Source organism: Saccoglossus kowalevskii, chromosome 9 (genome assembly GCF_978046115.1).
Source record: "Saccoglossus kowalevskii chromosome 9, keSacKowa6.1, whole genome shotgun sequence".
Taxonomy (NCBI): Eukaryota; Metazoa; Hemichordata; class Enteropneusta; family Harrimaniidae; genus Saccoglossus; species Saccoglossus kowalevskii.
In genome coordinates this window covers 37,340,653-37,364,207 of record NC_140649.1, presented here as the reverse complement: position 1 = coordinate 37,364,207, position 23,555 = coordinate 37,340,653, and the positions used below count along the sequence as shown (strand labels likewise).

The 23,555-nt window shown below is 39.2% G+C and overlaps 1 protein-coding gene across 3 annotated transcripts; it reads left to right on the top strand.

Annotated features, from left to right (window-relative positions):
- Nucleotides 1-4,353: 4,353 nt before the first annotated feature.
- Nucleotides 4,354-22,920, top strand: LOC144360342 (uncharacterized). 3 transcript variants are annotated; one of them, XM_085503475.1, is made up of 2 exons: nucleotides 4,354-4,606; nucleotides 18,861-22,920. In XM_085503475.1, exon 2 carries the CDS (start codon nucleotides 18,999-19,001, stop codon nucleotides 20,979-20,981), a length of 1,983 nt encoding a protein of 660 aa, XP_085359601.1. In that variant the 5' UTR covers nucleotides 4,354-4,606; nucleotides 18,861-18,998; the 3' UTR covers nucleotides 20,982-22,920. The 3 variants fall into 3 exon arrangements, with proteins under 3 accessions (XP_085359601.1, XP_077869258.2, XP_077869259.2); XM_078013132.2 differs by lacking the exon at nucleotides 4,354-4,606 and adding an exon at nucleotides 14,263-14,387; XM_078013133.2 differs by lacking the exon at nucleotides 4,354-4,606 and adding an exon at nucleotides 17,644-17,769.
- Nucleotides 22,921-23,555: the final 635 nt, after the last annotated feature.

Sequence of the window (23,555 nt, the reverse complement as noted above, 5' to 3'; positions counted from 1 at the left end):
GTCATTACAGACGGTTACAGATGGTCACTCAAACGGGTCAGTCGAATTTGCCAGTGAGGACGGTCACTCTGGTCAATCCACAGACGGATACTTGTCAGTACCAGATGGTCACTCAAACGGGTTAGTCACATTTGTCAGTGAAAACCGTCACTCTAGTCAATCCACAGACGGATACTTGTCAGTACCAGATGGTCACTCAAACGGGTTAGTCACATTTGTCAGTGAAAACCGTCACTCTAGTCAATCCACAGACGGATACTTGTCAGTACCAGATGGTCACTCAAACGGGTTAGTCACATTTGTCAGTGAAAACCGTCACTCTAGTCAATCCACAGACGGATACTTGTCAGTACTAGATGGTCAATCAAACGGGTTAGTCACATTTGTCAGTGAAAACCGTCACTCTCGTCAATCCACAGACGGATACTTGTCAGTACCAGATGGTCAATCAAACGGGTTAGTCACATTTGTCAGTGAAAACCGTCACTCTAGTCAATCCACAGACGGATACTTGTCAGTACCAGATAGTCACTCAAACGGGTTAGTCACATTTGTCAGTAAAAACCGTCACTCTAGTCAATCCACAGACGGATACTTGTCAGTACCAGATAGTCACTCAAACGGGTTAGTCACATTTGTCAGTGAAAACCGTCACTCTAGTCAATCCACAGACGGATACTTGTCAGTACCAGATGGTCACTCAAACGGGTTAGTCACATTTGTCAGTAAAAACCGTCACTCTAGTCAATCCACAGACGGATATTTGTCAGTACCAGATAGTCACTCAAACGGGTTAGTCACATTTGTCAGTGAAAACCGTCACTCTAGTCAATCTACAGACGGATACTTGTCAGTACCAGATGGTCACTCAAACGGGTTAGTCACATTTGTCAGTGAAAACCGTCACTCTAGTCAATCCACAGACGGATACTTGTCAGTACCAGGTGGTCATTCAAATGGGTTAGTCACATTTGTCAGTGAAAACCGTCACTCTAGTCAATCCACAGACGGATACATGTCAGTACCAGATGGTCACTCAAATGGGTTAGTCACATTTGTCAGTGAAAACCGTCACTCTAGTCAATCCACAGACGGATACTTGTCAGTACCAGATGGTCACTCAAACGGGTTAGTCACATTTGTCAGTGAAAATCGTCACTCTAGTCAATCCACAGACGGATACTTGTCAGTACCAGATAGTCACTCAAACGGGTTAGTCACATTTGTCAGTAAAAACCGTCACTCTAGTCAATCTACAGACGGATACTTGTCAGTACCAGATAGTCACTCAAACGGGTTAGTCACATTTGTCAGTGAAAACCGTCACTCTAGTCAATCCACAGACGGATACTTGTCAGTACCAGATGGTCACTCAAATGGGTTAGTCACATTTGTCAGTGAAAACCGTCACTCTAGTCAATCCACAGACGGATACTTGTCAGTACCAGATGGTTACTCAAACGGGTTAGTCACATTTGTCAGTGAAAACCGTCACTCTAGTCAATCCACAGACGGATACTTGTCTGTACCAGATGGTCACTCAAACGGGTTAGTCACATTTGTCAGTGAAAACCGTCACTCTAGTCAATCCACAGACGGATACTTGTCAGTACCAGATGGTCATTCAAATGGGTTAGTCACATTTGTCAGTGAAAACCGTCACTCTAGTCAATCCACAGACGGATACTTGTCAGTACCAGATGGTCACTCAAATGGGTTAGTCATATTTGTCAGTGAAAACAGTCACTCTAGTCAATCCACAGACGGATACTTGTCAGTACCAGATGGTCATTCAAATGGGTTAGTCACATTTGTCAGTGAAAACCGTCACTCTGGTCAATCCACAGACGGATACTTGTCAGTACCAGATGGTCACTCAAATGGGTTAGTCACATTTGTCAGTGAAAACCGTCACTCTAGTCAATCCACAGACGGATACTTGTCAGTACCAGATGGTCACTCAAACGGGTTAGTCACATTTGTCAGTGAAAACCGTCACTCTAGTCAATCCACAGACGGATACTTGTCTGTACCAGATGGTCACTCAAACGGGTTAGTCACATTTGTCAGTGAAAACCGTCACTCTAGTCAATCCACAGACGGATACTTGTTAGTACCAGATGGTCATTCAAATGGGTTAGTCACATTTGTCAGTGAAAACCGTCACTCTAGTCAATCCACAGACGGATACTTGTCAGTACCAGATGGTCATTCAAATGGGTTAGTCACATTTGTCAGTGAAAACCGTCACTCTAGTCAATCCACAGACCGATACTTGTCAGTACCAGATGGTCACTCAAACGGGTTAGTCACATTTGTCAGTGAAAACCGTCACTCTAGTCAATCCACAGACGGATACTTGTCAGTACCAGATGTCACTCAAATGGGTTAGTCACATTTGTCAGTAAAAACCGTCACTCTAGTCAATCCACAGACGGATACTTGTCAGTACCAGATAGTCACTCAAACGGGTTAGTCACATTTGTCAGTGAAAACCGTCACTCTAGTCAATCCACAGACGGATACTTGTCAGTACCAGATGGTCAATCAAACGGGTTAGTCACATTTGTCAGTGAAAACCGTCGCTCTAGTCAATCCACAGACGGATACTTGTCAGTACCAGATGGTCACTCAGACGGGTAAGTCACATTTGTCAGTGAAAACCGTCACTCTAGTCAATCCTCAGACGGATACTTGTCAGTACCAGATGGTCACTCAGACGGGTAAGTCACAATTGTCAGTGAAAACCGTCACTCTGACCATTCTTGATTGTTTCACCTGTCAGTAGATATGTCTCGTCAGTCGTGTTATTCACTATAGTAATAATAATTACTATAAGTCAATATTCCAAACATTTACCCTAAATCATTCAAGTCGCCCAGACTGCCCCTCATAGGGCTTCAGACATCCACTGTTGTCATTACACCTTTGTAATGACAGCAACTTTAGTTATTCCAAACGGCCATTGTTAAAAGTTAATATATCTTGTAAACTGACAGGCCCTGTGACGGCCACTGTCGGTATCTTTTGAAAATCTGGTAAACCATATTACGGCCACGATATGGTATTCCCATCGTTCCTGTGGTTTGTGGCTCGTTCTTGTTTATCAATTTAACTCACCAACTGCGCGGCTTTTCAACATGCAACTCTTCTCCACGTTGAATTCCGGTAGTTGTTCATTTACATATATGAATAGCGATCTGTAAACAAATAATAGGCACAGTGTACACACCAGTCATTTTAGGTTATCGAATGCTAAATAACAAAATTTAAAAAAATGCTCATATTATGGGAGGCTTTCTATTCAGACAAAGAAAAAGGAATACTTGCTTTGTTTAATTTAAAGTGCAAATGATATTTATACGATGCTACACCGCCCTTCGAAAAAAATATGCGAATATGATTAATAGAATCAAAATAGCATATTTACTAAAGCATATTTAGCACCAGAATGTCAGTTTACTGAATAATGCTCCTCCCCCTCCATATACACAATCTTAAAGGTCATACATCCTGGCATTTCCCCGTAATGAGCGCCGTTGAAGAAAGTGTAAATACAGAGTTCAGCATAGCCGGGATGCGTGTAATGAAACCTACTGCTACACGCAATCGCTCATATGTAACTCAATAATACGTACTGGTTATTATATTCCAAAGGAAAATCGTTTCCCGCGCTAGTTACGACATCTATGATCATGCGGTTGCCAACTCATTGATGACGTCAGTGCATATGAGATAAGCAAGGACTGCATAACCTTGAACCAACTAGGGTTAATAGTTCGATGAGGTAACTAGAAGGTCATTTGAACTTAACACTCGAAGTGAGCATGCGCAGTGTTAAATGTATAGGTTTTCTCACTATATATAGAACAACGTTCAGTTGACCTCTGGTGTTAAACTATGGGTATTAAATTAAAATAAAAAATAACTGACATAGTTAATTGGATTTCAGTACATTTTAGGATTTACTGAAAATTAAATGTTTATCTTGTGAAAAGATTAGAAATGTACACGTTAGTGTGTGATGAATCTCATGACTGAATGTGATATGGAGCGTTGTACTTTTCAACTCCATCATGTATTCATTGGTTGCCGCATACGCCGGCATAAAATTACGCAGTCAAGTACACAGCAACGAGCTTCTAGTTTCACAATTACTCACTGGATAAAAACCATGATTTAAAAATCTTTCGCCAACAAACACCAATAATCGGGCTTGTTATTCGCAGTTTTCCCCGTATTGGCATCGCCTGAGTGGGGAAGTATCGTTATGCAACGGGAAAAATACACTTAGATGATTGACAGCGAGCGTGTCCAATCGCTATTGAAGGGCGTATTGCTACCTCGTTTGACCTCAATCGAGTAGTTCAGTAATAAGTACGGCCAACTGTGTATTTGTATTACAGCGTTGACTAGGTTTAGAATCGGATGTCGTAACGGGTGGCTGTGACTCTTGTTTGTTAACGTGGCTAGTTCAATATCTTCGCCGGGTGAACTCAACATTGGCCTTATGTAAGAACGGAACGCCGTGTTTGTGTGTGTGACGACTCTAACTACCTCAGAATCTTAAAACGGGTATTTTATATGTAACTATACGGGTATAAAGGTACGTTTACTTCTTTTATTATGCAACACGGCCTAGATAAAAGGTCCAAAGATTGGGCAGCCATGACCGTAAAAAAAAGAACCGCCTTGGCAAATTGCCCTCTGTATGAATGCTTCGTAATGTTCGTGAATTGTTGTCGATGAAAGAACACCGTAGTGACTTGAAGTACACTAGATAACGTTGATTAGTATATGCAGCTGTTGCTATTCTGACGATTTGTCCCGATATTGAGCGTGTATTCCGAGCAAATACAAACGACCTGCATGCGGTGTTTTCGGGTCGCCTGTTTTCAGAACACCGTTTCCCCGTGGTCATCTGCCACCAAATCGGCTTTACCAGCGTCACTAATCCATTACCATTTGTGCCGATATTAAACACATTATGTGTTATGATCTGTAATATGGGGAGATAAGGTAAAATTAATATATATATATATATATATAGGATTATTTGTCCTTTCTCTCGGGTAAAAATGACGAATTGCCTGAATCATTGCCCTCAGTGGGCCGTTCCCCATCGCTGTCTTTGCTATCACGTCACGTAGGCTGTTGAATTTGACCTCGGAACGGAAACTACAAAACGTCACTGGAATTTGCCTATGTCAGAAGAAAAGGAAACCATCTGAAAGGAAAACTGGATAGAGAAGGGAAAATACACGATTGCATTCATTGGAAATATCAGTACATTGAGAGTGGAAGTCCGTGGCAGTACAGCTGCTGCTGATTATTTTTGTTAATCCGAATGGGAGGGATTACTGATTTTAATCTCCGATTATTACGGTCTATCCTAGATGATATAACTTATGAGATTTTCAATTCATAAATCTGTTATCGGTTAAAACACTGACAATTCACTCAGCTCACCTTCTTTCTTTCTTTATTTATTTATTTATTTTAAACGAGGTTGGCAGCATGATTTTTTGCCAAGTCTAGCCGCCTTTTCTGTTGTCCCTTTATTCTGACCCAATCTAAGCGAAGGTAGCTTCACCCGAGTTGAATGCCAGAAGCTTGTTTTTACATGTTTTGTTGTGATCCGTAAAATATATATATAAGTAATATATAGGTGATTATGTTCACTATTGTTACGAAATTACGCTTATAAGCGGACTGCAATAATAACATTAAATCAAGACCATATTTTACCCGAGGAACATTTGTTTGCTGTTACACGATAGTGCAGGCGATATGTTGACCTGAATATTACCTCAGCGTGGCTAATGTATGTTAATTTATGTTAATGACCTTGTGTGTGAATATTCAGGTCAGTAGTTTGGTGCATAGAAAATAACCGAACGGCAAGTCCATGTTGTTGTCGCTGCGACTGCTATTACGTGTGTGCTCGATCAAAATACAGAATGCCGCAACAACTTATTTTCAAAACACGCATTTTTTCTCTTGTAATGTCGGAGGCCATTTATTATACAGATATACGAAAACAGTAGTAAATAAAGACAAGAACAATAACATTAGTTGATATATTTGACTAATAACAGCGAAAATTATTACGTCATATATTTCTAGAAAATGAATTCTGCACGACTAATAATCAAGTTTAGCTGTTTCGATTACATTTTGCCTCATCTATCATTTCAGTAGATCATGATACCATAATGGTAATTTTGACTCGTATAGATGTGGCAAATAACGCAGTCCATACTTACCCATTATATATTGCATTGTTTATATAAACCATTATTGTATTAATAGTCACAAAATGCTGGCAAGATACAGAACGGACGTAATTCAACTAACACGAGTATACTCACGTAGAGATGTACATCTCGTAATTCGACATTAACTAGCGTTTCCTGTGAATTATTTTGATGTAAATTCGCAAGATCTATAATAAATGTTTAATATGCTAGAAATAAAATTATTGCCATAAGTGGCGTGTGGTTGACGTAAGAAATTGGTATTTTTTTACAGTTGCACCGTGCCGTGCGTGGGATGTGGTTGAAAAATTGAACTTTGTCTTTCTTTCTATATTATCTCAAATATCTCCATTTAGTATCAACGGGTGTGCGTACGTTCGTATGCTGATTGTGATTAACATTTTAAAGTATGGTAATCGACTTAATAAGAAGGGGCGAACGATTCATCTCTATGTATTTCAAGAGTATAGCATATTTATTGATTTTGACACATGTCATCAACTTTTTAAGTTTGTTTTCTCAGTGCGAAGTATTTGTTTGGGGGGACAATCTGCCATAAAAAGGACAAATATGAACATTGTTTTACAAATCCCATAGGGAGCCGTGTAAAAACATTATTTCTTAAAATATGAACAGTAATCATCAGAATGTCCTACTAATTTATAGTAACCTTAAGTACCAATAACTTCACCACATGAAATGCAATGTTGATTTTTTATATCAATAGTTTATACTCAGAAAAGTGGTTGGAAGAAGTGTCACGTGACCATATTCTATTTATTTATGATGTCAACCGTGCCGGACTGCGTGTGTTCACATTATGGCGAGCGCAAAATATTCACCGCTTTTAAAACATTTTATGGTTTTGAAAAAGCAATATATTTATGGTTTCGACCTAGTTCCATGCTTCGATTGTGAATTCCCTGTGCATGAGCTTGGTAACGGAGCATGTTATTGAACTGGGGGTTATATATTTTTACACATATAATAGAAATATAACAACTTTATTCCAACCGCGTAGAACATTTTCCATTTTCATATATCACAAAGACTAGAGCGGTGCCGTGCAGGAATAATTGAGACGATTACAATCGTACCCCGATTTTGATTCAGGACATGATTTAATTGTCAAATGAGTAATAGTAAAATATGCAACAACAATATGAAGTGGTTAATTAACTGTTCCATTTTATTTCAAAGCGTGTGCCATCAAATTTAAACAACCTTAGACAGAGTGAATGTTGAACTGGCACTTTGTCTTTGGCGCTATCATTCACAGTAATACATAGCAACGTTCGTTGTCAGGAAGACATTCTCAAGATACGAGAACTCTGTAACACGAAAATCCACGAAGCATGCACGACATGGCGTTTTAATAACAAATTGAATACGATTCAAGCTGCAGTACAGGAATCCAAATAATGATCTTGCTTCATCATGATCGAAGGCTGATTAGATCAAACCACGCTGAATGGTTCCCCTGTGGTTGTGTAACGACCCCTACCCATTAATGAGTGTTGAGTTTGCACTGTATGATTCTCGCATGCTAAATATATATTTGAATCGGGGAAACGTTGTTGTTTGTTGTTTTTTTTGCCATCTGTATTAAAGACTTTAGATTGTGGTCTTTACTTTGAGGCTGTGAGGCTGTTGTTTAGTTAGTTGAGTTATTCTTAACATTCACTGTGAGCGATATATTTGCATAACTGTTCTGTACCTTATATTGTACAGCGTCTCAGATAATGAATGTGTTCTTAACGCTCGTACAACTCGGGCTTATACATTATAAAAAGCAGACCCCAGTTCCGAAAAGAGTGGAATACAAACGCAAAATAATTTGATTATTCATGATGTGTTTTTTTATGTATAATAGGTTAACGCCGAGGTGTATGCGGTACAGCCAAGTTTAACAGTCATTCTATACACAAAGCCTGAATAAATAGCGATACTATCATGACTCAATGAAATGAATTCACGTCCCTTCTCCGGTCAAGGACAACGAAATAAACCACTCCCCATGGTGAATAATTACCGATAATAGATATAACTCTTTTTCACCGCGCATGCGCTGTTTTTTTCAAAAAGCTGTTTGAAATAGGAGTGTTTTTTTCGTAATAGGATACTCGAATAACGTGTGTTTTCACGTGTGTACCATCTATTTGTTATTGTGTATGTTCGTGGTATCACACTTTAACTGTACATGTTTACAGTGAAACGAGCCTGAAACGCGCTCGCCATTTATTTAGGTTTATGACCAACCTGTGGCAATAAACTAAATTATCTACCCGACCTAATTTCACTGGCCTGCCTTCTGAATCGTTATCACTAAATTATAAATAGCCTGCGCATTATAAACCTTAATTTTGTACCATTTCCGACAGGAAAGACTAAAGTAATATCCGCTTTGTACAGTGAAAGTCGTCGTATGTTGTCGCAGCGTAAACCAGTGAATATGTGTGTGTAATGTAAGTCTAACGTTAAGGTGTAGGTTCCGACATGTGTCCTTGTTACCGTGGACCTTTATTACATTCCTGCTATCCCCGATCGTCCCACTGAGTACACAACAGGTTATTATTTCACAACTTGTGCTTAAACATACAAACTGTTTGTCATTTGCCCCACCAGTGTGGCCAAACTATTCCCTTCGTCAAGATCTGATGTGGAACCAGTCCCCTGTAATGGCCTGGGTTCGAGTTGTTAATAAAATGATGCCTACGCTACTAGGCGACATCTTTTGTTGGGAAGCGAACCCTGATAAAAAAATCCTACCAAGGGGTATGTTCTTGACTTCCATGGAATGTGTTAAAATACGAAAATCTGCCTGTGTGCGTATTAGACGAATCCAGAATGATGACGGCGCTATTACCCTATATCCACGCCAGTGTGTTGATATAGGCAAATACGGTCGCAGACTATCAAGTACGACTCTCAGGATCTGACGCAGTAATATTAATAACCTACTTTGTTGTTGTGTTTTCAAAGGCAATACACATGGATGATCAGGGTAACCGCCGATACATGTCTTGTGTGCAAAATAACCGGATTAATCAACATATTGCATGACAGTATTACGATGTGACGTCATAATGCTTGTTTTTGTTGTTGCCGTCACGGTTGCCATCGGGCGTACGTGTTTACAGGAAATGACGGCTATGAACCCATCAATCCTTCTCAAAAAAAGAAAATTAGTTGTTTTTTAATTATGTATGTATATATTTTGTTTCATTTCGAGGACAAACAGGATGACATGAAACAGAAAAAAACGACTGTATAATAAATACCGCTAACTATCACTGTTGGTATCGGCTTGAGTTGTATTTTCTCGGCCATACAACAACCAGTTGACAAAAACAATTATTCCACGTGACATGATATGCATCCGCTGATTGGTGTGTTTAAATTATTATGTATTATTCTCCATATAAGAATTAGGTCACCGCCATACAAGGTTTAGAGGTAATAATAGGTAGTTTACTGAAGCATAAACTCGCGACAAGGTTCTAGTCACGCTTATGTTATAGTAGGAATATTGAGTTCATGAGGTAACGCTGAAAAGTTTCATACCAATTATATACCTATGTCGGGGGTGGACCCAAATTAAATGTTTCCGAATTCATGCACTGCTAGGGGTCGACTGTGAGTCAATATATGGATATGCCAACTACACTGTAATGGGAATTCATGTGATTACAAAATAAATATTAAACTTATAACAAAATATTACAAAATATAAATAATTAAAACAATTTAAAATAATACAAAATATAAATAATTAAAAACAATTTGGGAAGAAGCAAAACCTGCAGATAGAAACAATATAATTAAAATATTAAATTCCAAAAAATATTACCGAACCATTGAATTGGGACAGTAAGCGAGCAAATAGCTAAAATAAACTGCGCACAAAACGACACATCACAACAGACTTAGTCTTTTGATATATTTAAACCCCCCTGACACGAACACGAAGGAATAGGTACCAGCACCTGTTGAATCTTTAACATCAGTGTCCTATTTTCTAGCCAGCTATTACGAAATGCACAGGCATACACAAACAGTATTAAAAACAATTGGCACTTCATATTTACAGATATACAACTACAATATTATAATTTACAAAATAAATGAATAATCTACACATTGGTGAATGATACTTTTCTGTCAAATATCCTGTTTCCGTGAGAGTTATTTTGAGATTTAATTCTAAGAAGGACTGGTTGGTTCGGTTGGGTGGCACATATAATGTCTATATATGGTTAAAGTTCTTCCCTAAAAGAGATCAACACATATTTCGAACGTCTTCCTGGAAAACTACGACCAGAGGTTGGGGCAATCGCGAGATAGCGCCCGATATCTTGTTCAAGTTTGTCTTCCTGTGATATGAATATGTGAAACAAATGAAATTGGAACACCAGACATCTTTATAACGTGTGTCTAACCGATTCCTGGAGACATCAGCTTGTTGTTAAATGGAAACGATCACGTCACGAGATTTCTTACGAAATTGTTAAATAATTAGTATTTTGGTCTCAAGTCAGAAACTTCAGTTTGTTTGTTTGTTTGTTTGCACTTAATAAGAAATATGATTTTGTGATACAGTGTTAAAGATTGGACCAATTTGCATATAAAATAACAATAAATGATCACCAGAATCCAACTCGTAACTACGTATGGATTTGTCGCAATATGTTAACACAAATATGATAGATGGTGAAAGCTATTTATAATTAGAACCAGTGGTGAATGGTAACAAATCACCATTTCATGGATGTTTGAACCATTATCATGTGAAAAGTGCACCATACATGTTTTTGATCTGGATTTTGCATAACATAATATAAAGCTATACAAATTAAGGAAATCTGAAATAAAAGTATCCATATACATTAACAATGATTAAATATAAATACGCCTGTCCGCTAACAATATAAGATGTGTACTATCAAACTTAAATATATACAATCACTTTGGGTGTCACTACCGTCGTAACGGACGGTTAATTTTGATAATTAATTTGCCAGACTAACCCTAAATGAACTCTACAACGTGTGTGAGATTGGTCAATGCTGGTTAGTGACAGTATTATTCACCATCATAAACTAGTAATATAATTGGATTTGTGTCACGTGCTGTCAAATAAAATACGGGTTATATATTCCGAAAAAAAATCTGCACTTTCTTGTTTGTGTTACATTTTTGTGGGATATACCAGAATAATACTACCGCCAATAACCCCAAGCATGCAATGTTATCTAGGAAACAACAATTGATTTAGTGACCTGTCTACTCACTAAAAGGGTATGTTTTGGTGAACTCGATGATAATTATTCAGCCTTCTCAAACCGCATAGATGATTTCATCTTTTTTTAAAATTAAGATCCATTTGATCCAAACTTTTTACAAATATTATAAATAACATAAAAATAGGCAAAATTTAGCACCAAATATTTGAGGGAATAATTCTGGCGTCTAAGGCTTTGATATTATTCCCTCTGTAAGTGGTCCATAATACGCATATAATTATGTATTGTTGACAAACTCCTCCATTGATGGCCTCGTTTATATTCCCCCCATGTAGTAACTATGACAATATGCTGCACTTTGTCTAAAAACAACTTTGACAATAGTTGGTAACACTTGGTGGCGCTGTGACATGCATGTAATCAAGAATGCACATTGATGTATTTTTTGAATGATTGAATTAATGAATAAACGAATGAATGAACGAATTAATGTTATATGCTGCAAAACATTGCCACATATGACCCCCTAACGCCAGCTTGTTGTAATACATTACCAAGTATGACTCCCTAACGTTACCTTCTTGTAACACACTACCAAGTATAACCCCCTAACGTCACCATGTTGTAATACATTACCACGTATGACCCCCTAACGCCAGCTCGTTGTAATATATTACCAAGTATGACTCCCTAACGTCAGCTTGTTGTAATACATTACCAAGTTTAAACCGTAACATCATCTTGTTGTAATACATTACCAAGTATGACTCCCTAACGTCAGCTTGTTGTAATACATTACCAAGTTTAAACCGTAACATCATCTTGTTGTAATATATTACCAAGTATGACTCCCTAACGTCAGCTTGTTGTAATACATTACCAAGTTTAAACCGTAACATCATCTTGTTGTAATACATTACCAAGTATGACTCCTTAACGTCACCTTCTTGTAACACACTACCAAGTATAACCCCCTAACGTCACCATGTTGTAATACATTACCACGTATGACCCCCTAACGCCAGCTCGTTGTAATATATTACCAAGTATGACTCCATAACGTCAGCTTGTTGTAATACATTACCAAGTTTAAACCGTAACATCATCTTGTTGTAATACATTACCAAGTATGACTCCCTAACGTCACCTTCTTGTAACAAACTACCAAGTATAACCCCCTAACGTCACCATGTTGTAATACATTACCACGTATGACCCCTAACGCCAGCTCGTTGTAATACATTACCAAGTATGACTCCCTAACGTCAGCTTATTGTAATACACTACCAAGTATAACCCCCTAACGTCATCATGTTGTAATACATTACCACGTATAACCCCCTAACGTCACCATGTTGTAATACATTACCACATATGACCCCCCTAACGCTAGCTTATTGTAATACATTACCAAGTATAACCCCCTAACGTCATCATGTTGTAATACATTACCACGTATGACTCCCTAACGTTAGCTTATTGTAATACATTACCAAGTTTAAACCGTAACATCACTTTCTTGTAATACACTACCAAGTATAACCCCCTAACGTCACCATGTTGTAATACATTACCAAGTATAACCCCTTAACGTCACCATGTTGTAATACACTACCAAGTATAACCCCCTAACGCCTGCTCGTTGTAATACATTACCAAGTATGCCCCCTAACGCCAACTCGTTGTAATACATTACCAAGTATGACCCCTTCAACTTCAGCGGAACTAATTATATAACTGATTGTCCGCCGTAGTCAATTGTCGTCCGCGTAAACTTTTTACCTTTTCGACTTCTCCCTGAAAACTGCAAGTCCGATTGCTTTGATATTATACATATAGGTATGTGGACCACACTCAGATTTGTTCATTTCATTTTGTGGTATCTTCAATTCTCTTATTTTGATGAATATTTTTGTTAAAAAGTGATATTTTCGACTTCAATTTTAAAACAGCTAATTAATTTGCTTTATGTCTGTATATGTAGCTATCTGGTGCGTGTTTCAATCATTTCAAAGGGAATCCGTTTGAGGGCGCATTTTAAGCATGCGCAGATGGATTTATGTTGACCGGTATCACAGCACTTTCCAGTCGCTTAATTTAGTGGAAAAGGTGCCAACTTATCATTTTTGTTGGTGATTTTATGACATTTTCAATTAATATATAATGTAATCATGGTCGATGGTTGTTTCCTACATTGTGTAATAGTGTGGTAGCGAGGTATTCATCCAAATTACTATATAAAGTGTTATGTGGTCATGACATTATTATATTTTTGAATATAGAAAATGTTCGTACCACGTAATTTCATGGTTTCTTTAGACGCGCGTCTTGCATAGTGAAGACTCTAAATTTAATGGTGGCCACTACCAACAGCCATGTGTGTTTCACAATAACCCACAGTGTGTTTATAATCTACCAGCGGGTTTCCAGGAAAATACTATAATCGTATTTAAGAGCATTTTTAGTTGCGCTACTTTGATGCGCTCGTTCACATTATCCATTTAAACCTGTATTCACCGAGCAGATGGATTCTCGTCAGTAAGAAAATGATGACGAAGACTTGTCTGAGGGAGGGGGTATACAGTGGAATGCACATTTGTGTAAAATGATGCGTCCGTTGATAGTGTCCTCGATCGTCAATGAACAGGATTTCAGCAAGGCTGTTATGTATGCTACGTTGGGGTTGATCCTTATAAAATCCTCACTTAACGATCCATATTTAGAATCACTCTGTAATTATTATACCCATACAGGTATATTTCGGTTCTGTTAGTTCCTTCTCCCGCGATACAGTTATGTTACTAGAGTTCTGACATGCACATGGTAATATGTGTCGCGTATTCAAAGTCACATGTTGGCGGAACATTTATCAACTCAACATAAATTGGTGAGTTTTACAACAGTTACAGTTAGTGTATACTGACTCGTCATTTACTTTCGACCAATTATATTGCGTATTAACCTATATAACCGCTTTACCATTGGGGTGGCACAAGTTGGGGGTGATTCTATCGCATTTTAGTCGTCATCAATTTGCTTGAATTTGACGTATTTTCGCAGCAGATTTGTAAACATTTGATATAGTGTATACAATTTCGCTGTACATGGTAATTGTGTTACGTTCCGATGCACAATTAATTCCCCATCGACTATATCTAACCACAGTTCATCTGTAATATAATCCTGAATGGCCGGCACACGTTGAATCCATGTCTCAGTCTGCAAACTGACTCGGCCACTCACAACATCGTACGAATTTGAATATGTATTTATTCTAACCCTATTACACTAGTATACTAACAATAGGACTTGTACGCATACTACGCAAGCCTCTGTTGGGCAAGAAATAGTATAACATATATGAAAATAATAGAAATATTTTGGGGTAAAAGGAACTAGTAAAATACACATGCCATTATGCGTTTCTTAAAGCCTTTTAAAATATGTCGGGCATCACGATATCTCGGCTATCATTGTAGTGATCATCGTTCATCACGTGGTCATCCAATCTGGCTTTTGGCCATGTGGCAACCGTGACTGCTACGTAATCTGCTATTGGGAGTGACCCAAGAGAAACAAAATATGAGTAAAATCGCCTGGTACCATCTTCGTTAACTTCGTTAAAAACAAAGTACGTTTACTTAATTTCGGCTACTCCATATGAGGCCGTATATTGAATAAGATCTCAGATGAATATACACTAAATGATACTGACAACAGTGAAAACCGCCATGTTCGTCAATATGCCCGCGTGGTTTACTGAGGCACTATTTACTAAGTGTTATATATAAATTAAAAAAAAATAATATTATTTTTGAATCAGGCACATACCTGTTCCATCAAATCTCAAATTGTCAACTCTAACAGTTGATTTAAACCTTCGATTACACAATAAGTAACATATCATATGTTTAAACACAATATACAATGATACAATACTTAGATACTAGTTATAATAAATATTGTATATACAGGTAGTCATTTCGAGCGGTCACTGTCATCATTACTATACCGTACATGAGTATTGGGCAGTAACAATAAACATACGGTGCTGGGGTGACAAATAGCGGTAGGTGTAGCATAAGGTCGGGCGCGTCCTTCTTGAGCATTGTTCTTGATTGCATGGTCGTCTAGCGAAGAAGGTCGCAGATAATGGACATCGTAAGTATCGTCCTTGCTAATAGACAGCTGCACTATATCAAGAACGAGTTAGCTCTTTAATGGCACTTACTTGTTACCACTAGACTGTCTTCCAGTTGCCAACTCAAGGGTTCCGAATATGATACCAAGAGTGGCAGCATTTCTATACTCTACACAGTTTCATTTTAATATTACTATTATTTATTAAGATAGTACAATTTCCCGGGAGTATAAAAGTGGTCAAACAAAAATAAACAAAAGGGGAAACAATAATGACAATTTCAAGCAGAAAACATAAGTCGCTTAGTTCGTTTCCGTGACCCGTGTATGTCCGTTAAAATACCAAAAAAAAAAAGGATTTCGGTCACAGTGGAACCGTCTCGCTTAGTTCGTTTCCGTGACCCGTGTATGTTCGTTAAATACGAAATAAAGATTTCGGTCACGGTGGAACCGTCTCGCTTGGTCCATTTCCGTGCCCCGTGTATGTTCGTTAAAATACAAAAAAGGGATTTCGGTTACGGTTGAACCGTCTCGCTTAGTCCGTTTCCGTGCCCCGTGTATGTTCGTTAAAATACGAAAAAAAGATTTCAGTCACGGTGGAACCGCCTCGCTTAGTCCGTTTCCGTTCCTCGTGTATGTTCGTTAAAACACGAAAAAAGGATTTCGTTCACGGTGGAACCGTCTCGCTTAGTCCATTTCCGTGCCCCGTGTATGTTCGTTAAAATACGAAAAAAGGATTTCGGTCACGATAGAACCGTCTCGCTTAGTCCGTTTCCGTGCCCCGTGTACGTTTGTTAAAATACGAAAAAGGATTTCGGTCACGGCAGAATCGTCTCGCTTAGTCCGTTTCCGTGCTCCGTGTAGGTTCGTTAAAATACAAAAAAAGGATTTCGGTTACGGTGGAACCGTCTCGCTTAGTCCGTTTCCATGCCCGTGTATGTTCGTTAAAATACGAAAAAGGGATTTCGGTCGCGGTGGAACCGTCTCGCTTAGTTCGTTTCCGTGCCCCGTGTATGTTCGTTAAAATACGAAATAAAGATTTCGGTCACGGTGGAACCGTCTCGCTTGGTCCATTTCCGTGCCCCGTGTATGTTCGTTAAAATACGAAAAAGGGATTTCGGTTACGGTGGAACCGTCTCGCTTAGTCCGTTTCCGTGCCCCGTGTATGTTCGTTAAAATACGAAATAAAGATTTCGGTCACGGTGGAACCGTCTCGCTTGGTCCATTTCCGTGCCCCGTGTATGTTCGTTAAAATACGAAAAAGGGATTTCGGTTACGGTGGAACCGTCTCGCTTAGTCCGTTTCCGTGCTCCGTGTATGTTCGTTAAAATACGAAATAAAGATTTCGGTCACGGTGGAACCGTCTCGCTTAGTCCGTTTCCGTGCCCCGTGTATGTTCGTTAAAATACGAAATAAAGATTTCGGTCACGGTGGAGTCGCCTCGCTTAGTCCATTTCCGTAATTACGTTACATTACATAATTACATTATATCATGTTTTATTGTACAAAATTACGTAAACCCGATTGACTCAATATTCTCATCTCAATCCAAACTCTTTATTTTCCAAGGTTACCGATGGAATTACACGCGCCCAATTAACCAGCTTAGGGGTCACATAGAACTTCAAGTTAACAGACGGAGCTAAAACTAGTGTTTTAGACAACAAGAACATACTAGTATACGTTGCGTTGTACAGTGGTTATAATAGATACTTTGAATTGCGTTTGTCATGGCAAGCTCATCGATCATCTGACAATTTTGAAGACAGTGCGCGAGTTATCTGACTTGTGTATTGTAGCATGAATGCAATATTGTTCGAAAGTTGTCGCCAACAATGTTCAATAATAAAGCTAGTACATATAGAATGTTTTCCCATCCGTACACGAACATTGTGATAATTTAAAATATGTGTACATGATTTTTCCCGGTTTCGAGAGTCCGAAAATTGTAACTGCGCATGCGTACCATTGCATAAGAAATAAAGCATTCAAATCATAACAACGAAACATTGTGCCATATGTGCTCACGCTCTACCGGTCACATCACTGGCAACCTTCGTATCAAGTGCGGTGTGGAAAAACAAGTTTCCTTGCGTATAGGGCGGAAAAGCGTCAATCCATGAAACACAGTGAGTAATTGGCGTATCTGTACATGTTCATTGTAATTATCGTATTGCATATCACTCGACATCGTCGATACGATGGTTCCCGGTCAGTTCGTCCATTCAAACTAATATCGTGTGCACAAAGATATATTTTACTAGAGAGCAACCGTTGGCCATAGTTGCGATTCAGAGAGAGAACTGAGTCGAAACGATTTCCGGTTGTACGCTCTCTGCATTCATGTGTGTAAATGAGTACGGTTCAATTACGCGGCCACTATCCCATTTTACTTGCTTCTTTTCTCACAGCACTGGGTATTATAGTTAACCCTTTCTAAAATATTGTGTTAACTTAGCTCTTATTTGTAGCTGTCACTGTGTATTTGAACTGACTTCATGGCAAGGGTTTAGTGTACTTCAGGTTGTATTCAGAATGAGGAAATTCATTAAGCGGTTAAGGTTGCTACAATGGCGACCCAATCATTACATGCACAAACCTCTGAAGGTCAACAATTCCAATCCAAGGACCAAGCGGTTATGAAAGAATATCCTACTTGGCGCAAGCGTTCAAATCGTTGGTTCTGACTAAAAAAACAATTGTCATGTGTGCAACTTTGACAATTCTGTATTTACATTGAATACAACAAGTTGTTAGGAGTCGCTTTGTCAACGCATACAAACTAAATACTTGTGGGTGAAAACTTTAATGTATTTACGTTCAAAATATTATTAAAAACAATGTAGAGCGAACAACGACGATACTCAAATCAAAGTTCAATTGCTTGAGACCTGAAATGATACATACAGTAGAAGTATAGTTTACGTTGGTTGCAAAATTGTAATGATTATATCCCCTTGAGTATGAACATTATTTTATACATTTGTTTCACATTACTTTGTTATTATTGTTAGTTTGTATGATGGGCCAAAGCTACATGCATTGCAAGTGGGTACTTGTACATGTATTATTGTAGTTGCAGGACGCGTATTGTAGTTGCAGGACGCGTATTGTCCAATAGTAGAGTGGTATAAACATATATGCCATCAAATAGTTTACGGTTTTGAGATAAACAAATCCAAAAATTAAAAATGTAACTTTTTTTTATGTTTATTCGCAGAACTTTGAAGACATATCTTTTCAACCTATACGAGTAAGCGGGGTTCTCTGTGCTAATGGTATTGTGACGGTAAATAATTGCACACCCACGACTACACAGGACAACCATATACAAGATTCCGCACCCATACGTGTTATAATGGAGAAAGAAAAAAACAACCAACTTAGTTTGACACACTCAACAGTGGCCCCCGTGTCGTCGGAACAACTCTCGTCGCCTTCGTCATCGGCCAGTGTGAGTACAGTCGGGTCGTATTCAATATCACAAGCCGACATCATGACAGGGTCCATGGTTTCTTCACCCGGCAGTGTTTTCTCCGATTCCGATGCCATTAATTTGTCTCCGCGAGGTGACAGTTCGCACTACGATCATTTCGGCAGTGCAAACATTGGAATAAAACCGAAGGAAATAATTTCATCCCGGAAACGCCGTGAATTTATACCGGATAGCAAAAAAGACGAATGCTACTGGGATAAGAGAAGAAAAAACAATGAAGCTGCAAAACGATCCAGGGAAAAACGTCGAATCAACGATATGTTTCTAGAAACACGAGTTCTACATCTTTCCGAGGAAAATGCAGTGTTGAAAGCGGAGCTACGGGCATTGAAGCAAAGATTGATGATGGACACTCAAGATCCGAGGTCTGCCGCCGATAACCTTATGATGCAGAATCAAGCAATGCCGTCGCCGTTTGGGCAACCAATGCACCCACAATCAATACACACACATCAACCTCCTCCATATTCTGTTCCACAAGTCAGTGCAAGTCAGTTATCCATGACAGTCGCCCCGCCAGCTGCAATCAACACTATGTCAACTCAGTCTGCTGAACAAGTTATGATGGCTGAAAACTATCCATCACGTCCACACATATTGCGTCTCCAAATGCCTAGTTTAAATGAACAACTCGCAAATGAATATCAAAGACGCGAATCTATAGACGCCATAAGAATCAAAGAAGAACCAGATGTGTTGAAATATGGTTACAGAGACAGTAACGACGATGCACGTCAGTCGGCGAAGAGAATGCCGGGTCTTATCCATGTACGACATATGCAACAGCATTCAAATGATGGTGATGAAATGGATTTTGAACGAAGTGAAATCACTCAGCAAGAAAACGGCAGGGAGGAGCGGGACGAAATCAGTTCTCGGGAAATTGACGATGCTGCTTCACCAAAGTCAAGGTCCGTGTCCCCGCCACCGAAAACATCGTCTCCTCATAGCGTGTATTCACGTGGGGCACACATGGAGAGTCATCAACTCCCACTCAAGTTAAGGCGAAAACCCAAACCAAATAACTACGACGAGAACACTGGTGCGCAGCCGTCAGATACACTGGATAATGCACAACCTGGGTCCCCGAAATCACCCGACGCGGACCTCGATGAATATAGCTCTTCAAACGAAGAGAGTGACCCTTCAAAGGATGGGGATGCGATTTCTCAAAACAACCCCGATGTTCAACGACAACAACAAGTAAACAAAGAAGGCGGTGAAGCGAACGCAAATGTTGAACAACATGAACGAAATTTTAATCCCGAAATTGTGCCGACACCGCCTCCAAGTTCTGATTCCGATGCTTCGACGTCAATGCGATCTGTTTCACCTGCTTCAAACTCAGAGCCACCAGTGTCCCCTTTCCAGTTTGCTAACGCTACTCAGGTCGGGAAATTTCAAGTGGTGCCACCGGCGCAAATGTTCCCAACTCCGGACATGCGACTGAGGGAGGAATACGAAAAACGTAAAAAGATGATAATTGCCGCACAGGTGTTGTCCGAAATGAACCCAGGGTTCTTTAAAGGGCAAATGCCTCCTGAATTGCAAATGAATTCGCTAAGGGAGGAGGATCAACAAAGAAAACCGCGCGACGATATGACGGAGGAAGAGAAGTATTTAGATAAAAGACGGCGTAACAACGAAGCAGCGAAAAAATGTCGCGACATCCGGCGAGCGTTGTACGAATATCGTAACGCTCGCTCCGCTTACCTGGAATACGAAAACGTCCAGCTACGCACAGAACTTCAAATATTATCGGCAGAGATTTCCGACCTTAAAGAAATGATAACACAAAAACACAAACGACGACAGCAACAACTTGCACTTCAGGGACGTTTTTGACTGAGGTAATAGGTTTGATTGCTATAATATTTTAATGATGTTTCGATAAATTACGATGTAAATACGCCATAAGATTCCAAATATGTAGCGGTTACTTCTATAAAATTATCAAGTTGATGGACTGAAGTATGCATGACTGATTCATCGAACGGTCGCTGTTGTATTGTTACTTCGCGTTAACGCTTGTATTCAAATGACTCGTTCGTGAACTGTCACTCTCACAGCACTGAATCAGCCGTTGATAAGTGGAAGTGTATTGCCCCAGTGCAGTTCATCTTATTGATGACTCTTGTTTAACCAATGGGCTGAGCGCACCATTGACGGTCGATGGCGGGTTTTTAAATGTGATTAAGTATTATCAATAATATAAACCAAATAAAAAATCACTCGAACATTTGAGTCATGTCATTCAACATCACATAGGATTTTTTTTATTAATACTATTTTATTAATTTGAAAATGTTGAGTTCTTGGTTTGGGCGTGTTCACGCGTGAACATGTTTAGTTTCGTAATGTCATTGATAAAACTGTCATTTTGTACTGTAGTGTGAGTTTTAAATGTTTTGCGAAATTCGCATCTGAGCATCCCACGGTGCGAGATCTTGGGAGATTCTCCCACGGTGCGAGATCTTGGGAGATTCGCTCTTAAAATTAAAACAAATAGTCTAAATATTAAATTGTCCTTCTTTTGTCGTTTTGGATATTGTTCACGTAGTTCTGAAATGTACACGACGAAATCCTTTTATGAAATAACAATGGCGATGTTTGCTTTTAATGGGTTCATATCGCGCCACGAGTAAAACATGCATAGAAAGTTAAATCTAAATCAATTCGCAGTAGGTCCTTTTCCCGTCGACTATAGTTCCGATTATTTCTTTGTATTGAATGGTTTTCAGAGAAAATTCGTATTTTTCTGTGTATGCTTTTTAAGATAAATACTGTCATATTATTATGAGGGGATAGCTGGCTAAGCAAGATCGATTGCAACCCTTTAAATCATTTGAGCCATTCTTACTACCGCCATAATTCTGCTGTTCTAAAATAACACTATTTTATTATACAACTGCGCATGCGCTGTCGAATATCGTACGCAATCCGGTTATTGGTTTAACTGATTTGCATAATACAATATTAATCCGCTCGCACAAGAGCTCCATGTGGACAGAATTGACAACAAAAACAACCACCATATGTCAAACAAATTACACTCTCTGAACTAAGTGATATTCTAATTTAAATAAAAGGAAAGCACGAAAATATATTTTAGTTTCTTCAAAACTCAATGACTCGGGTATCACGTGAAACGTACTCTTTGGAATATGGGGCTGCGAAAATGTGTCATGAATCTTCGGCGTGACTGCCAACCATCCAACTACCTCTATTATATATATATATTACGATATATATATATATATCTAACGTTCGTTTTTCAGTATATTAATCATTTTCATACTATTGATGATAATTTCTAAGTTTTTTCTGCACACTTTTCCGCCCTCCGCGGTGAACTTACCTCATTCGTTTCAGTCAGTATACGATAAGCGACAATATAAAATAAAACGAACTAATATACCTCAACCCCGGAAGCAGGGTGGTGTTGTCACACTGTCTAAAGAGACGGCTTCTTTTTTAACAAATGAAACTGAAATTACAATGTTTTGTTGTGAAAGCACACATTATCAGGTATTTTTGTTATGATAGGTTGGAATACGCTTCTGATTGTATTGAGATATTGTTCAGGGTATTAAATCTGAGACGTTTTTTTGACCAATGTATAATCCAGTGGGTTTAGTAGAAATTCTGCCTTGATATTTTGGCAATGTAATACTATGATTTTTTTTCTGGTCATTTTGTATATCAGATTTTAGCTGTGTAATGGTGATTTCAGGGATTTTATTCGAAATAAATGTTACATACTAGAATTTGTACTATATGAAAATGAGACTTATTATTTATGACTTCCTTGGCGTCACTGGTTGAGTGGAACCCCCTAACCGGGGTCAGAATGAGCGGTGCACTGCCTCAATTGACGTCACAGGTTGAATGGAACCCCCTAACCGGAGTCAGAATGAGCGGTGCAGTGCCTCAATTGACGTCACAGGTTGAATGGAACTCCCTAATCGGGGTCAGAATGAGCGGTGCACTGCCTCAATTGACGTCACAGGTTGAATGGAACTCCCTAACCGGGGTCAGAATGAGCGGTGCACTGCCTCAATTGACGTCACAGGTTGAATGGAACCCCCTAACAGGGGTCACAATGAGCGGTGCACTGCCTCAATTAGCGTCACAGGTTGAATGAAGCCCCCTAACCGGGGTCAGAATGAGCGGTGCACTGCCTCAATTAGCGTCACAGGTTGAATGGAGCCCCTAAACGGGGTCAGAATGAACGGCGCACTGCTTCAATTAGCGTCACAGGTTGAATGGAGCCCCTAACCGGGGTCACAATGAGCGGTGCACTGCCTCAATTAGCGTCACAGGTTGAATGAAGCCCCCTAACCGGGGTCAGAATGAGCGGTGCACTGCCTCAATTAGCGTCACAGGTTGAATGGACCCCCCTAACCGGGGTCAGAATGA